Raw genomic sequence first — 18,257 nt, forward strand, 5'->3', positions numbered from 1 at the left:
ATTGTTACGACTGTTTCTAAGGTGACTCAGTTACCCTACTGCATCACTCTTCTGACTCTCCAACTGCAAATGTTAAAATAACCAGGCCAGTGAATCCCAGCCATTGTGATGGATGAGACCTCCATGCTTTTTTTCAGTCTGCAGTGGGAGATGCGAGTGGGACTGAATGGAGAAGAGACCTTGCAGTGTCACTGGGATGTCGAAGGGGGCTGGCTTATTCTACCACTGAAAACTCAAGGATGTCATGCTTTTTTTCTCTTTTCAGAGCGATGTATCATAATATTTTCATTTTAAACAAGCTTTAGTCAGTTTTTCTCTTTTTCTGTTTGTCATGGCATTGGTTGTGAGTTTACACCTGACCTTCTGAATCAAGGATAATAAATTCAGTGAGGGTGGTAATGGAAGGTGGGCACAGGAAGTCCCTGTTAGAAGGAGGAGAAAAAGCACTTTACAATTTGCCAACCATTGAGTCCTTTTTGGGTCTGCTTTAAAATCTTGGTTTGATTTGGAAATTTCTTCTTTCCACCCATCCTATTCAATATGACAGTTTTTTTTTTTAAAGTTCAGATAAACAAAATTAAATGTATTTAATACATTTGGGGAGGTGTTTACCGCCTTCCTTCAAATAACTGACCCTGGCGGTTTGACCAGAGCAGGGCAGACATTGGTGGGCCAGTTCTTTAGCTGCCTTCAAAGGGGATCTTTTTCCAATGTCGATGGTCAACTTCTCCTGTTAGGTGAGCATCCTATGCAGGCTGAATGTTTGTCTCCTCGCAAGATACTATATATTGAACCCCTAACCCACAAAGTGATGCTATTTTGAGGTGAGGCTTTGGGGAGGTAATTAGGTTTAGATGAAGTTGTGAGGGTGGGGCTCCCATGATGGGATTAGTGTCCTTCTAGTGAAGGAAGAAAGACAGGAGTGTGCTCCCTCTGCCATGTGAGAACTCAGCAAGAAGGTGGCTGTCTGCAAGCCAGCAAGAGTGCTTTCACCAGGAATCAAAATCTGCTGACACCTTGATCTTAGACTTCCCAGCCTCCAGAACTATGAGAAATAAATGTCTGTTGTTTGAGGCACCCGGTCTATGGCACTTTGCTATAGTCACCTGAACTGACTACCTATGGAGGGGGTGAGACCCCTGTCCCTGGAGGTGTGCAAGTATCAGTAAGGGATATTCAAGAGGAGACTTGTAACCTGGCAGGTAGGAAAACTCTACTGCATGACTTCTAAGCCTCCCATCCTTAGTTCTCAGATTTAGGTTTTAGGATGCTTTGAAATGGGATGCCAGGAGTTGGGAAAGCAATTAAAGAAATCCACTGAAGTGAGGACCAAGCTATAAAAAAAAATCTTTATTTCATGTACCAGGATTTTTTTCTTTTTTTTTCTTTTTTTTAGTTTTCTGCTTTTTAAAATTTTTTTTCTGTTAACAGTCTGAAAAAAAAAAAAGGACCCACCAACAAAATAAAATGGAGGTTGGTTTCTTGAACTGGTTTGAGCTGGACATGAGCAATCGTCTACCCTGGCAAGCGACGCCCTGGCAGTCCTGATCCCAGCTCCTTCCCTCCCGGCCCCCTAGCCCTTTGACTCCACACCCGGATGGCTTTTTTTCCAGCGGACCCAGGCCCCAGGCCTCACGGCCTGGGAAGAAGCTCTGATTGCCATCCCAGACACTCTGCCAGCACTCAGAGAACTGGGGCAGTTTTCCTCTTCGGATGGTGCCCGCTTGTTTGCTGTTTCAGCACGGCTTCTCCCTTAGCTCTAGTCCCTGATCCTTTCAGGTTTGGAATCTGGTGGGGCAGTGGGTAAGGTTGGAGTGGGGAGGGAGAGATTGTGACTTCAGCCCAGACGGAGCAGTACTGGGTTGCACCACACCTGGCACTGGCCCCTGTTGCTCTGTCCTGGGGCCCCCTGTGGCCTATCATGCACTTCTGGGTTGGCGGGCAGATGTTCTGTCTACTGGCTCAGGCTGAGTTCAGGGGTCCGGCTGCTACTGACCTGAGAGAAGAGCTTTCATTTCCCAGACAAAAGATGGGAAGGGCAGCCGGGGGTGTGCTAGCCCCCAAAGATGTTCCAGCCACTCCCCACAAGTCCATGAGCTCAGCTAAAGAAACTTCAGACCAGGCCAGTGGCAAGAAAGAGACAAACCAAGTGGTGCTGATGGGGGCAGCAGGGGCCCCCACCTTCAGCAGAGTGACCGGCAGGAAATCTGAGCTTGGGAAAGCGATGGGTTTCCTTTCAGTCTGCACCGTCCCTCGGTGCCCCGAGGAGAAAGGGGAGCAATGTGGAATGCCCCCAAACTTCAGTCCACAGTCTCAGTTGAACTTTTGGGGTTGGTCCTTGGGCTGGGACCAAAGTTTGTAAAGCTCTCCTCTGCCTCCCTCAGCCTTTACCCTTCCCAGCAAACCTCCAAGGAGCCTTCTTTTCCCTGATCCCCGAAGACACTGGGGGAAGCCTGATGGCTGATCTCTTCTTGCAAGGAAGTCCCCTCTGCTCTCTGTGACCGGGTTATGGCATTGTAGAAAGGGGGACACAAAATGAAGAGTGGCTTGGGGACCTCTGGTGCCTCCCTCTCTCTCTCTGAACCACAGAAGACGTTTGCTCACGTGTGTGTATTTTTGCTTTGACATTGAATGTGGGGACAGGGGGTTGGGAGCACAGTGAGGAGGCATATGGTGTGTGTGTGTGTGTGTGTGTGTGTGTGTGTGTGTGTGTGTGTGTGTGTGTGGCTGAGCGGCTGACTGATGGTTTGGGAATGTTCTCAACGTCTGGGGGCTGGATGGTGGCTATTTTGGTCATCCCTTGGCTTCCTCCTCTGAGCAGGTGGCAGATCTTAAAAGTCAACGACACCAAGAATAAGAATGGACCTTTGGAGCGCATCCACATGCTTACACAGGGGGAAACTGAGACCCAGAGCGGCCACGCAGCAAAAGATTCCAGAATCCAGAGCTGGATTCTAAACTGGTGCCCTTTCCATACATGTGAGTGAGGTGTGTGCGTGTGTACATGTGTGTGTGTAGTGTGGTAGGAGGGCACGCGTGAGCATAAAGGCCAGTATGGAGCTGTTGTTGTCAATGGCTTCGGAGGGCATGAATCTTGCCTCTGGTTGTGGAAGGGGATGGAAGGGTTTGGACTGAGTGAGTGTCCCCGTGAGTGATGCTAGCACTGGTCTCCGAGGACTATGCACGTGTGTGTGAGTGTGTGAGTGGGGCATGCGATCTCCCTCGTGTAGACCGAATTCTCCATCCTGTTTCTCTCTCCTCCATATTAGCAGCACCTTCCTGGTATAAGGAAGAGAGCTTTCATCACAACTCCCTGCAGCTCCCTAGGGCCTTTCTCCTCTCCTTCCTGCCTGAAGCCCAGCTCTCATCTCTCACAGCAGCTTTTTTGTTTGTTTCTTTGTTTAAATGGATTTGTATATTTGTTTTCTGTTTTCTCTTTACAAGTTCCCTGCTAAATTTTAAGTTCCCCCACCCCACCCCGTTTTTTTTTGTTGTTGTTGTTTTGTTTTCACAGTTTAAAGCTGGAAAAGAATGAAAAGAAAAATACTATCTGATTTTCTTGCAAGTAAATCCGCTTATTATATATTTACATTTATTTATAGTCTGTGGTTTTTTTATTAAAAAAAATCACCACTTGTTTTTCCTTTTTCTTTTGTAAAAAGAAACCTTTTTGCAGTGTCATGGTTGGACCTGCTGGGCCCTGAGGGGGCTTCAGCGAGTCCAAGGACCCCCAAAAGGTCAGTGAGCCCCCTTCCCAAGGGGCTGGAGGGCCTATGAATCTGGGGGTCCACCATCGCCCCAGGGTCATCGTGTGGCCCTGAGGTGAGGGGTGAGGAGGGAGAGATGCTTTATATCCCCCGGGGGGTGGGCATCTCCTGCCCCCAAGGACAGGAGCTTGAGGTGGTGACCCCAAGAGGCTCACCCTGAGGATTCCGGGGTTTCCGGGCATCTCACAAGCCACCAGCAGCCATCCCTCTCCTTCCCTTCCCTCAAGGCCTAGGAAGTCATCACAGTGGGTTAAGGACCATTAAGGACTGGGAACCCCAGGGCTGGGCAAGCCCCAGGTGCACCCCCCTCCAGGCACCTTTCGGACAGGAGGGACCAAGGACTCTTGGGTCACCTGGAGGCCTACAATTGCCCCATCAACGCTGGGTGGAGCCGGCTTGCAAGCCACTGAGCTTGCCCAGCGTTCCTGGGGCATCCATCCAGAGGCTCCAGGCACCTGGCAGTGACCGAGAGGCTCACCTGGCCCCGGGGCCCTGAGTCTCCACCCCCCACTTGCCCAGGGAGGCAGAGCCCGCTTGGGGTTAAAGGGAACAGAAAAGTAACTCTCCCGCGTTAAAAAGAAAAAAAAAAAAGTAACATAAACCCCTGATATAAATGCAAAGGACAGTTCCCTTCCTTTCTGCTCCTTCTCACATTTTGCTTTAATATTATCTTGGTTCCCTTTTATTTTTTCATTTAAATTGGTTTTTATTAAATGTTAAAATAATGGTACATGGGAAATCATGCATTTGCTTTTAGATTTATTTTCTATTTTAAATTTTTATCCTCTCTCGCTTTTTTTTTAAAGTTTGTTTTTCCTTCCCTCGGTTATATTTTTTTCACATTTCCTATGATTTTGCTTCTTTGTTCCTCTTATATTTTGTTTTTGTTTTTTTTTTTTTAAATTTACTTGTTATGTTTTTCTCTTTTTTTTGTTTTTTTGCTTTTGGAAGGTTCCCCCCCACCCCCCATGGATGGTTTGGTATCCCCCCACCCTCCCCCCACCCCCTGGCCCACCCCGGCGGCGGCGGGGCCGGGCCCCTCCTCCGGGCTCTGCCTGGGACCCCGGCGGCGCGGCGACGGCGGCGGCGGCGGCGGCGGCGGCGGCGCTGGCGAGGCCCCCCGTGGGCTTCATACGGGGGTGGTCCGGCGGTTGGCTGTGTTGGAGTGGAGAGAGTCTTTGTTGTCCTTCTGGATACAGTTGTGAACTTGAAGGAAGCTGTTATCCCTGTCGGAGTTGTAGGTGGCGGTGGGCGTGGTGGCGGTCTTCAGGGGGTCCCTGCTGAGGGTGTACATGGAGATCTCCGTGGACGGCAGGGTGTTGAAGCCCTTGATGCCCACGGGGGAGGCGTCCCTGGAGTGTGAGGGCTCGGTGGAGCGGGAGCTGGAGCGGCTGCGGCGCTGGTAGCGGTAGCGGTAGCTGGGGATGCGGGTGATGGCGGAGGCCTGGAGGTAGTCCGTGGCGCGGGCCGTGGCCCGCAGCTGTTTGTGCCGGTCGATAAACATGTGCACGGCCAGCACCCCGACCATCTCGGCAATGATGAAAGACAGGGCCCCGAAGTAGAAGGACCAGCCGTACGAGTAACTATTCTTTTTGGAGTCGCTCTTGGAGGGGTCTCCGGCATTGGCAGATATGTACACTATGATGCCAATGATGTTACTCAGACCTGCCGGGCACGGGGTTGGGGGTGGGCGGGGCGAAGGGAAAGCAGAGAGAGTGAAGGTTAGCTTCCCAGGAGGATGCCAGGCACTGGGCAGGATTAAAAGACACGGCAGCTGGATGGGCTTTCCCTGGTCCGGCGTTTTCATGGAGAACAGACGGATGGGTATAGAGGGATGTTACCAGCATCACCTTACTATTCTATCAGTCCATTTGGGGAGCGCCACAAAGGAAGAGCTAATGGAAACAGATACAGGAAGAAGGGAGAGGGGAGGGAGGCATTCTACAATGTATTGAGTAGTAGTAGTAATAGTAATAATAGTAATAATAATAATAATATTTATTGAGCATTTACTACCTGCCTTCACTGCTGAGTACATTTCAACGGATTTGCAAGTGAGAAAACAGATCACAGAGAGGTTAAGTAACTTGCTTAAGGCTGCACAGGGACTTGAAGCTTGTGTAGCTGGGGGTTAAGACTGCCTCCAGGAGCCAGACTGCCTGAATGCAAAGCCTTCAGCAAGGTAACCTTCATCTGAGTTTCCACATTTGTGAAATGGGTGTAATGATAGGACATACTCCTGTTGGGCCACGGAGAGGATTAAAATGAGATATTCCACGAGAGAGCTGCTGGAGTCTGGGACGTGGTAAGAGCTGCTTAAATGTTAGTCATTCTTAGTAATCGGCTCGTGCTGCAGCCCGTGTTCCTTTTCTGGCAGCTGAAGCCAGTGTGACTTGTCATGTAACTGGGCTGAGAAATGTGGTTTCGGGTGCCTGCCTGCTCCCACCTGGGTAGGACAGTGAGGGGAGAGGGCAAGTGAGGATAGTCCCAATGTCCTGAGAGGGACCTGGGATTTGAGCCCTTTTCCAGGAGGTGGGAGAGAGAGGGGCCACTGGGCTCAGGGCCCGGGTCTAGGGATGTTCCTGGAGTGGGGGCTCAGGCACTGCTATGGGGTGACAGCCCCAGCACAGCCTGCCTTCCCTACAACTCAACCTGTTGCAAGGCCTGGAAATTCTCTCTCCTCTCCCCTCCTGTCTCTGCCAGTTCGTCCCAGCCACCGTGTACCCACACCTCAGCCTTCGCCCCACTTGGGGGGGCCTGGACTCTGGCCTGCTTGGCTCAGTGGCTGTTACCTGCAGACACGAAGAAGATGCCGGCACTCAGGATGATGTTGTGTCGAGTCTTGTAGAACTCGCTGGCTGCGATGCAGAGTCCACCCATAAAGAGCAGAATCACGCTCAGGATCGGGAAGATGCTCGAAGCCCTCACAGCCCCTGAAGAACATGGAGGTTTGGGGAAAGAGAGTGGCGTGGCTGTGAGACAGGGGATGTAGGAGGGAGGAGAGAGGACATCCCACAGGAGTAGGGGTTTATGGACACAGGACCAGAGTAGGGGTTGTTCGGCAACGCTAGGGAGGGAGGGAGAGGGAGCAAGCCGCCTCCTGGCTCACCGCCCTGCAGGGGCTCCCTACTTCCTCAAGGATCAAACCCCAGGGCTTCATGAGGCCCGAAGCGCCCTGTGGGACTTGGTCTCTGCCCACCCCTACGTTCCATCTTGCCCAGCCACAGCCAACTCCCCATGACGTGTTAATGCACATTTCTGACTTTTGACATCCCGAGCTTTCTTACTAGAATGTCTCTCCTGCTCTTTTTCACTCAGCAAACTTCCATTCATCTATCAAAACCCAGCTCAAAGTCCCCTCCTCCATGAAGCCTTTCCTGATTTCCTTAGGCAAAGATATCAGCTCCTTCCTCTGCACTTGGAACTACATAGCATCTATAACATTTCTGGGGCTCTTCTTATCTGCTGGGCTCCGTTCTAAGTGCCTTCCATGGATGAACCCATTTAAACCTCACACCAACCGCATGAAACCCACAGACCTTGGCATCAAGGAGATTATAAACACCTAAAGCAGGCACTGGCAAACTTTTTCTGTAAAGGGTTACATAGTAAATCTTTCTGGTTTTGCCGGCCATATGGTCTCTGTTGTAACCGCTCAAATCTGCCCTTGTAGCGTGAGAACAGCCATGGACGATACATGAGCAAATGAGTGTGGATGGGTTCCAATAAACTTTACTGACAGAAACAGTCGGGGGGCCAAATCTGGCCTCCCCTGGCCGAGAGCATCATACACTATACTGGGGAAAAGCTGTGGGGTCCAGAGTGGGGAGATGCTTTGCTTTTGACTAGGTGTGAGTCCAGTGAATAAATACAGTGGCAGTCACCGTGTCTGGCTCCAGGCTGGGCATGGAAGACATAGGGGTGCAAAGCAGGTCCCTGCCTTTATAGGGCTTGCATTCTCATGAAGGAGAGACAGCACAGAGGAATGTGTAATTAGCAACCAGGATGAAGTGTTATGCAAGAAAGCTACCCATATGGCCCCATGAAGGCAAGTGACAGGCTGATGTCACATGTAGATGGCCAATGTTCACTGGGGATTCAGTGAGGGACTGTTCTGAGCACTGTGCATATATGAACCCATCAATTCTCATTTACAGCTCCATGAAATAAGTACTTTAATTACCTCCATCACACAGAGGTTAAAACTGAGGCAAAGAGAGGTCAAACCTTTTGTTCAAGGCCAGCCAGCAAGGAAATGGAAGGGCTGGGTTTGTGAGCCCAGGGAGCCTGACTCCCGGCTCTGTGTGCCTAATCACTGCACCCCGTGCTTCAGGCCTCCCAGAGCATCCTCTGAGCTCACGTGGGGCTCAGGGAGGGCTTCCCTGAAGGAGTGATGTCGGTACTGAGGTCGACGGATAAGGAGAAGCTGATTGGGCAGAAGCGAGGCAGAGGGTGGGGAGGGTTCCAGAGAGAGGAAGCGCACTGAGCAAGGAAGAGGCATGGCTCATGTGGGGACTTAAAAGAGCTGGCTCACGAAGAGTTAATGCAGGGCCTAGGGGTGCTCTAAGGGATTCGGGGTCAGGACATATGGGGGCTCACGGGTTTCCTTTAAAGGCCTCAAAGCAGGCAGGGCTGTCACGATCTGATTTGCATTTTAAGAAGCGAATAAACAAAGAAGGGATCAAGGGTTGCTACAGGGCACCAGTGAGGAGACTGCTGCTGTTGACCAGACAAGCGCTGGTGGTGCTTGGACCAGGGTGAATACGAAGGGCATGGGCAGAGGTGGGTGGATCTGAGGGATGTTCAGGGTGGAGAAGGGGGTAGCATTGAGGATAACTTCTAAGTTTCAGATTTACCGGTTGGCTGGATAAAACCACTTATAAGACTAGGAGAGGATGAAGTCTAAGGGGTGAAGGGAGGGAAATCAAGGTTTGGTTTGAGACACTTGGACTTTGGGGTGCATTCAGATATGGATGCTTAGGGGCTCAGGCATGCAGTCTGGGCTGAAGCTGTAAGCGGGGGTCGCAGAAAAGAAGTGCACAGAAGAGAAGCGGGGCTAGCCTTGAAGCCTGGGGAGCCCCAGTGTTTGCTGACTGGCTTGGGAAGATCTTGGGCCAATCTCACAGTGTCCCTGGGCCTCCACCTCCTTGTCTGTAAAATGGAGACGAAAAACCAAACTCTGTCTACCTTACAGGGTTACCGTGATTCCACAGGAAGAAGGCGGAAGCTTTAGAAAATACAGAATGTTAGTCAACTACGCACAATGTATTATTTTCTATGCTGGTGACAGAAATGAAGAGTGTCATAAGTACCCGGGAGGGCATGACATCTTGTCTTCTGGAGGGGGTGGCCTCAGCCATCAATTCCTCACTAACCATCTTTTTGGCCAAATCCTGTAGACACATCTTTTCATGATCTAGCGCTCTGGGGGCCGGGCACCTATGGTGTCCTGCCATGGAATCGCTCTTCCCGGTGGGCACAGCTGGAGGGCAGGCGGACAGCTGCACGCAGAGGCCCTGGCAGTGGGGAGGGGAGTGGTCCAGGGGGGAGTGGGCAGACCTGAGCCTGGTGCCCACTCTGCCTGGCTCTTCACGGGCCTGAGGGTGGGCTTTCCCTCCTCTGGGTCTGTGCTCTGATGAGGTTGGACCAGATGAACTCTAAGGTTCTGCCTGTCCCTGATGGTCCTGTGCCTCCAAGACCTCTGCCCCAGGACCACTCAGTCAGGCCAGCCAGGTGCCGGTTGTGCCTTTAATCAAAATAGTCATCATGGTTGGGTATTTGGAGGGCTGGCTTCCTCTTTTCTGGACAAGGCGTTAAGCTCTTTATGCCTGTTATTCCATCTGGAGTTTGATCGATTCTAACAGGACAGAATCGCAGATGTGCTGGGTTGCGGGGAGCTTCTAGGCTCTGGGGCATCTCTCCCCCTCTCCTCCTCCGTGCTGTGCTGGATGGGTAGCCAGGGACCGTGAAAGGGGTCAGGCTGCTGTAAATGCATGCGAGAGCGAGTGTGTACGAGAGAGTGTGTGTGAAAGAGAGAGACCGGGGAGAGAGGAGGTGAGAGAGAGAAGGGAGAAGTGGAGAGGCAGGGGGAGGGAGAGAGAGGGAGAGGGAAGGTGCTCCTGAAGATGAGAGATCTCAACGAAAGAGGAGGGGGGAAAGGAGATTCTGGATGGAGGAAGGAGAGCTGTTGAGAGTGGTGGCTCGGAGGATGGGCTCCTGATGTAGACCGTCTGGGGTCCCCTCCTGCCCCGGCCCCGCACTGGCTGTGTGATCTCTGTGCCTCACCATTCTCCTCTGCATAATGGGGACATCAACAGTACCTACATCTTACAGTTGTTGTGAGATGAATGAAGCTATAAAGTGACAGGCCTAGCACACACATAGCCAAGTGTCCAATGAATGTCTGTGATACGTACTGACCTATGAAAGGAATTTTGGAGCCCAGCGGGCTTCCTTTGGCGCCACCTGTGCAGATGCTGGATGCTTTCCTACTTCCTGTGGTCCCTGGGGTTGGTGATCGGCTGCAGGAGCTCAGGAGAGTGGCCTGAGCACATCCCACTTGCTACGTTGCCCCCCCCACCCCCATCCCCTAGCTCGATCGGCTCACCCAGCTCCCAGGGCTGCAATGAGGGGTGATGAGTCAACGCATTTGAAGCAATTAGCACAGTGCCGGGTACCCAGAGCCGAGCACCAGGAGATGTTAGTTCTCACACAGCAGAGCGTATTATTGCTGTTTCTCATGGGCCTGGGGTTACCTCGACTGGTGTTTATTAAAGTCCAGGTCGCGAAGGCAGCGTGGTGGTGGCGGCATTCAGCACTTAAATAAATGAACCAGGACAGAACAGAAGCTGTCTCCATGTGTGGAGGGCGCGATGGGGAGGCGCTGTTTTGTGAAGTGTGTGCACTGGTCGCACGCATATGAGTACAGAGCTGTAGCTTAGATGTTCCCTAACCACGGGGTGTGGTCACTGCAGTTTAGCCACGCCCATCATGGTGACCTCCGGAGGGAATGTCCCTCTCAACAATTTTGCTTGAAAGGGCTGCAGGGCTGAGGTAGCAGACAGGAGCAATCAGCCCCATAACCATCTGGGAGGCAGCTGGCATCCCAGAAAGTGTCCTGGGCTGGGGTAAGTCATTTCTCTCTCTGGGCCTCAATTTTTCCCTCATCTGCAAAATGGGAGAGTGAGGCTGGGTGACCCTCAGGGAGTGACTACCTCCCACATTCCAGGAGCTAGAAGGATGTCTCTCCGCACTTCTAAACCTGAGAAGGAGGGGATGGTGGACTTCCTCCAGCCCTCCCCTAGGGCAGCTGCGGAGCCCTAACAAAGCACTGCCCTTACTCTTGTCTCATTGTATCCTTGAGGGACTGGTATTCATCGAGGCTCAGAGAAGTTGAGTAACTGTTCCAAGGCCACAGAGCAGAACTCATCTTGAATTCAGAACCTTTCACTCCATGTCCCAAGCTCAGACTATGACAACTGGTGTCCCCCACACCTTCCAACCTAGGTACCTAGGAACGCCTTCAGTGCCCGGTGGGGAGGGCAGAGGGGGGTGGAGATGGAACAGGGAGGAGGGGGGTTCTCTGAGGCTGGGAAGGGTGGCTTTGGCTCAGCTTGAGACCCTGCATCTCCATCCTCATTCTGGGAGGAAGGTAAACAGCCAGGTGGCTATAGAGGGGCAGGTAATTCCTCATTTATTCACTTGGCAAACATCTCCCAGACCAGACTGGGGGCAGGTCCTGTGCTGGGTGGGGTGGGATGTGGGTGGGAACAGACTCTCTCTTTGTAGCTACTCGTCTCAGTGTCCTAAGCTGTGCACCATCCAGTGGGAAAGAAGAATCCATAACAGAAATCATGACATGCAGGTCGGAAAATGGAGCAGTCACCTCCCTGCAACCCAGCCTCCTCGCTCTTCCTGGCTTCAGAAAAGGGCAGCACTGTTCAGTCTCCCAGCCAGGACTTTGCATGAATCCTCTTTCTCTTACCTGCCTTCTTTACCTGTCAGTGAATCCTGCTGGCTCCAGAACCCACCTTCTTCTCAATGACCCCCTACTTCCGCTCTGGTCCAAGCACCTACATTTCCAGCCTGGATTATGGCCATCTCCTACTGGTCACTTCTCCAGCAGAAGTGGAGAGATGAGGTTAGTCCACGCCTCTTTGCTCAGAACCTCCCCATGGTCCCATCTCAGAGTAAATTCCTGGCCTGGCCTGGCCTCCCACTCACTACTCACACCCTCTGCTAAACTGCATGGTCTCCTGGCAGCCCTGAACATGCCAGCCTTAGACACTTTGCACTGGCTGTTCCCTCTGCCTTAATGCTCTTCCCAGGATATCTGCAGGACCAGCCACACTCCCTTACCTCCTTTAGGTCTCTGCTTAAATGTTACCGTCCCAGTGAGGACCTCTCTGACCACTTACTGAAAACTCACGGCACTCCCTCTCTCCCTTCCCTGCTTCATCTTTATCCTTTGTACTTTTCACTGTGTAACATACACAGTAATGGCTAATGCCTTCCGAGTGCTTATGATGCTCTGGGCTGGAGTGAAGAGATGTTTTATACTGACTCACTCAAGCCTCATTACAACCCTGGGAAAGTACCGGAGAACATCATCCCCATTGCCAGGAATCCAAGGCCCAGGGGAATTAACCAAGAAGTGGGAGAGCCGGATCTGAATCTGGGCAGCGTGTGTTAAGGCCTGCTGTTGTGTCTCTTGCTTTCTACTGGTGGCAGAGGTCCGCAAATTTAGCCCCCAAATAATCCTCAGCCCTCCGTGTCTTGGCTGCCTTCCACCTCCCGTACAGATGTCCCCTCTGTCTCCCTGACAGTTGTCTGTCCCTGGCCTGCAGCTGCCCCGGGAACACTCCTCCTGCTTATGCTTGCTCTCAGGTGGTCAGTGACTCTGGGAAGGTGTCAACTCCTAGTTCAAGTGTACTCAGGTAAGACCTCTCTTGGGTGGGAAGAAATAGGCCCCCCCCAGAGCCCTCCTTCCCACCCCACTTCTGTTCACTTCCAGCCCTGGAAAAAGAGTGATTAATGTGGCGAGGCTCTGATACTGCAGCATGTATGTATGATGTGCATACACGTGTGTATGCATGTGTGTGCATGTGGCCTGTGGGTGCCACCCGTTCCCCTGCCCCTGGGCAGAGTATGTCAGGGACAGTAGCCAACCTGGGGCCCATCACCACAGGCTCTGACTGTGGAGTGGGGAGAGCTTCAGCCCACCCTGCAGTCCTGGGCCACATGACAGTGATTTTTGGAGTCCAGCACACAGTAGGTGCTTAATACATGATTGTGGAAGGGAACTAAATTCTTCTGTATCTTCTTCCCCACCTCCAAATCACATTGGGACAGCCGGGAAATCCCACTTTCCATTTCCTGGACACAACACACACACACACACACACACACACCCCACAAAGAGACCCACGTGCACACAGGCAGACACGTGCAAACACATAGCCATTTATATTCAGATTGATAGACACTCAGGCGCATGGATGTGCAGGCCCCAGAAGACACAGAAGACAGCACAGACTCATGCCCTCGTGCATGAGACAGACACGCGGACACACCAACACACACTGAGAGTCATAGGAAGTCACCACCCCGGTCACCACCGCCTCCATTCTTCACCAGATCCTCAAGCTTTGGTAAGGAGGGACAGGACTAGGAAGGTGCCACAGCCAACCCATCCGACTGCCCCACGGAGCTGCTCAGGAAAAACAGGCTGGTCACATTCCTTCCTGGGTAAGCTAGGGGTCGGTGGGCAGGGCCCATACTAGCCCCACCTTTGTGGGCCCAGGTTGATGATGGGGACCGGCTAGAGCTGTTCCTCCTGTTCACTAAGGAGCCCCTGGACCCTGTGGTTCAGGAGAGGCTGTGGATGCCTCTAATACCCATAGGGACTAGGGAGGAAGAGCGTGCATTCATTCATTCATCCCGTCAGATATTAAGCGGAAGCCTCCTTCCTGGTCCTCCAAGGGATGCTGGATTTGCCCGAAGCTTGGCCTGTTGGCTACAGAGCAAGCGAGGCCTGCCCTCTCTGCCCGCCCAGGAGATGAGCTCTGTGCTCCTGGCCAGCCATGCCCTTCTGGCGTTCTCCCTTCTCCCTCCCTGCTCCAGATGCTCTGTCCAGCTGGCAGATCGAGGATGCAGGAGTGACCCAGGTCGCCTGACTGGCCACCCCTCCTCAGCTCCTTCCCTGGGGCCCTTTCTCTCTCTGGCCTCTAAGCCTTGGCATCCTGGGGCTTGGTTCCCACACCTCTTCTCTCTCTGCACCAGTCCCTTGGCGCCTTCATCAAGTCTCATGGCTTTACATACTATCCACATGCTGACAGCTCTCAAACCCCTGTCCCCGGCCAGGTCCTGCCATGTGAGTCCCAGGCCCCAGGACACCTCCCCGGGGAGCCCGTGGGCCTCTCTACCTTAATGTGGCCGACACTGAGCGCTAGTCCTTCTCAGTCCCAACCCTCTCCCCTCATGGTTGCCGACTTCTGAGTCATCTTGGATTGCTTCCTGTCCCTGGGAAATCCACATGCAGCCTTTCAGAAAATCCTGTATGCAGACCCATGGGAATATTTTCAGGATCTGACCCCTTCCCACCTCCTTCACTGCTACCACCTGGGTTCAAGTTGCTGTCATCTCTTGTATGGATCATTGTAACGGGCTCCTCACTGTTCTCCTGGCCCTATTTCAATCTCTTATGAGCACAGTAACCAGAGGGTCCTGTTAAATGTGAGATGGTGTCACTCCTCTGCTCAGACCCTCCAATGGCTCCCTACCTCAGCCGGAGAGAACACCTGAGTCTGTGCTGTCACCCACAGGGGACCCAGGGCCTCTCCGCTCCTCCACCCCAGTGCCTCCTCATAGTCCTCTACTGTCGTCTGGAAACCCACAGTGTCCTGTCCCACAGGCCACCCCTAGTCACTCAGCCTTCCTGCCCCTGTCAGCTCTGCCTCCCAAACTCTCACTTTCTCACCACCACTGCAGCCAACTCTCTGGTCCAACGGCCATCACTTCTCCCGGGGATGACTGCAACAGCCTCCAACTGGCCTCCCTGCCTCCCTGCCAGCAGCCAGAACCGACCTTCCAAGTCCGTGTCCCTTGCTCATGGTTCCCGTCACACTTAGAGTGAGATCGGATTTCTTCCCCACATGATACTGGCCCTCCATTGTCTCTCCGACCTCATGCTGCAGACGCCCCTTCATTCATGCCCTGTGCTCAGCCAGACCTGTCTGCCCTCTGATCCTCAAACAGACCACCTTACTCCCGCCTTAGAAGGTACTTGCTTCCCAGAAATCCTCTTACTTCCTCTGGCTCTTCATTTAGAGAAGCTGCTCTGACCACCTTATCTAAGGAACCCCCCCCCCCCGCCTGCCCCTCCTTCTCCACGCTCTAACCCACATTGCTCTGATTGGTCGCTTCTCTAGCCAACCAGGCTAGAGCTTAATAGAGAATGATAGGAATTCATATCTTCCAACTTTAAAAACTTTCCTTTGTTGTCTAGTCCCAGACTAGCATATTACAGATCTGGGGTCAGCAAACTATTGACGAGTGAGGTCTGCTGCCTGTTTTTGGTAAGTAAAGTTGTTTCATTGGAGCAAGCACAGCCACACTCATTTGCTTCCATATTTGCTTTTGTGCTACATGGTCAGAGTTGAGTGGTTGGGACAGAGACTATGGCCCACAAAGCCTGGAATATATACTCCCTGTCCCTTTACAGGAAAAGTTGGCCGATCTCTGTTACAGATGCTCAAAAAATATTGTTGGACTGAATCAACTCAAGTCAGACCCTCGGAATCCTGCACTGCTAGCATATATTCAAGTCTTCTGTCCAGAGACACCAAAATAAACCAAACACTCTAAACAGTTCTCTCTTTAAAATTAGGGAAATGGAGGTAGAGAGTAGGTAGGGATAGCCTCTAAAGAATCCTGTCTTTCCTTATTTAGCAAACAGCATTGACTGAGCACCCACTGTATTCCAGGACCTGTTCTAGGCAGAGCAATGAATGAGACAAGGTTCCCACCCCATGCACTTGGTGTCCAGCTGATAAAGTATCACACCTTCGCTGTGCTCAGCCAGTGAGACTCCTGCCTCTGCCAGATTTGCCACCTCCCCATCTCCACACTCGGGCTGCATCTCTATGGGCCCTGCCTCCCAAATCTAGCTGTTTCTCTGAGGGTCCTCCCGCCAGGCTGTGCAGTCACCGACTGCGTCTCATTCATTCATCTGGACCTCCCCAGCATTGAGCACAACCTCCACCATACAGAAGGTGCTCAACTTTCTTTTATGCTGCCGCTAGCCTCCTTTGAGAGCCCCAGACCTGGTAACCGGGAATGATGACCAACCCACCCTTTAGGAATTCCACCTAAGAGCAGTGCCTTGCAGGAATGCATAACGGGGAAGGATGAACCTTATAAGATATTTTCCCCCCTTTAAAAAGAAATCCATAAATGACATCATGTTCTCTTCCTTTCTCTTCCCGCCGCCTGGCAGGCTTCGTGTTCCACAGTGAAACCCACGTTCCAGGCTGACCTGAGAGTTGGGTTTGATGCGAGGAGTAATTATCAAAAGCGACAGGGGTGATCCATATGATAAAAAGCTTCCTACATTTTTCATAAAAGTGAGCCAGGGGTGAAACTAACCACTGCTGTGGGGGATGGGGTGGGAGGGAGGCTTTGTTCCGCCTCCATGGCCTGGAGGAAGGGCACCTGGGGGTAGAAGCGGAGGAGGGGCTGTGCAGGAGTGGAAGGGGGAGGCGCTTCTGGGAGAACAAACCCCCTCAGGAAGTGCTGCCTGAGAGCCTGGAGCAGAGCTTTCAGTCACTTCTGCTTAGGATGGCTTTGCTGTTCCAGGCGTCAAGGACCCTCAGGCCCTCTCCTGGAAATCCCTTTCCAGGGAACATTTTACCTTGTTAGTATTTGCTGACTCTTGAGAGATTTTCTTTGGGCCTCAAAATGCTTTCTCTTGATAATATGTCTCAGGTGGGTTTAAGATCACAGCTATTACATCAGGATTTAACTTTGCCTTGACTTGTGGAGGAAGGAAAAAAAATCTCATTGACTGTTTCAGTAGAAGTTCCAATCTGGCACTGCCTGATGGGTGTCTTCATTCAGTTATTCAAGAAATGTTTACTGAGTGCTTTATACGGGCCGGGCACTGGGCTGGGAATATGATGGTGAGAGGTGGGTAGAATCCTACCAGAGCCCTAGTGGAGTTGGTTGGCACTAGTTGAGAGAGATGGTTGCTCAAATAGACAAAGCATGATAAAGGTGCTGTACTCTGGGGAGCCCTTGAGGGGCCTGGAGGACTTCTTGGAGGAGGTGATGTTTCAGCTGAAACCTGGCAGATGAGTATGAATTTGCAAGACAGCGGGGAGAGAAATGTGTTGTAGGTAGAGGGAACAGCATGCTTGAAGGTTTGACTTCCGGACAGGAGGGAAGGAGGGAGGCTCAGTTTTATCCTGCCCTCTGCCATGACAGGAACCTCTAGATAGTCCAGGCCTTGGGCTCTCGAAGGATGGAAGGGCAGGACCCACCACCGAGAGGGAGATAAAAAATTGCATGCACTCACGGAGGAAATATTCTGCTGTGTCAGCTTCGTAATCTGCATCCTCTGGAAAGTGATCGATTTGCTTGCAGAGACCTTTGAAGTTCCCTAGAAAACAAGGGGAAAAAGTACTTGTGAGACAGCATCATCTCCAGGGGCTCAGTGCCCACCGGCCGCTTCCTGACTCCTCTCTCTTCTGAAGCTGGCTCACCCCTCTCCCTCACCCACAAAGGAAGGTATCACTTTGTCTGGACATCTGCCTGGTGAATCAAAACACACACACCCATGGTGCTGCGGAGAGGATCTAAGGCTTAAGACTTCAAAACCTAGCCTTCCATCTCTGCATCGAGGCTTCTGAGGATTAGCTGAAGCTTGGCAGGTGGTGGAGGTTTGATTCTGGGCTGGGGACTGCCACGGAGGAGGCTGATGAACGTCAGTGCACCTGCCTCTATGCCCCAGCCCAGCAGGGAGTCACCCCGCGTTTTACAGGCGAGAAAGCAGATCGCTTTCCAAAGAAGGCAGACCCCAGATGGAGGCTGGCGAACTTTCCCACAGCCCTTTAGATGAGCTGGTAAAGCATCTTCCCATTTGCAATTACATGGAATTCACTGGACAGAGCCCGTGTAAGTTCTGAAATACCACCTGGGTTGAGCCCCCACTGGTGGCTGCGCCCTCTGCCGGTCTCTTGGACTAAGATACAACCTGCGAGAGGGATACTATCATCTCCATTTCACAGATGAAGAAACTGAGGCTCAGGGAGTCTAAATGACTGAAGTCCTCGTGGCCAGGAAATGATGGGCTCAGGGCTCAAACGAAGACCTTTTGTTTCTAACAGTTTCCTTGGTGGTTGCTGAGAAGGTGCTCAGAGAAAAACTTGCCCAGTGCCCAGAGGAGCTCCAGCAGTGATCACTAAATGAATGAATGAACCATTGAATGCAATC

At 52.1% G+C, this 18,257-nt stretch overlaps 1 protein-coding gene across 1 annotated transcript in view; it reads right to left on the minus strand.

The window, feature by feature from the left end:
- Positions 1-4,834: 4,834 nt before the first annotated feature.
- The window catches only part of CACNG2 (calcium voltage-gated channel auxiliary subunit gamma 2), a 104,176-nt gene continuing 90,753 nt past the window's right edge, over positions 4,835-18,257 (minus strand). Inside the window, exons 2-4 of the mRNA XM_010960418.2 lie at positions 17,341-17,424; positions 6,560-6,700; positions 4,835-5,432 (exon numbers count right to left, since the gene is read on the minus strand). Of these exons, the coding sequence (XP_010958720.2) occupies positions 4,897-5,432; positions 6,560-6,700; positions 17,341-17,424 (761 nt within the window). The 3' untranslated portion in view covers positions 4,835-4,896. The remainder of the gene's footprint in view (positions 5,433-6,559; positions 6,701-17,340; positions 17,425-18,257) is intronic.

Source organism: Camelus bactrianus, chromosome 12, assembly GCF_048773025.1.
Source record: "Camelus bactrianus isolate YW-2024 breed Bactrian camel chromosome 12, ASM4877302v1, whole genome shotgun sequence".
NCBI lineage: Eukaryota > Metazoa > Chordata > Mammalia > Artiodactyla > Camelidae > Camelus > Camelus bactrianus.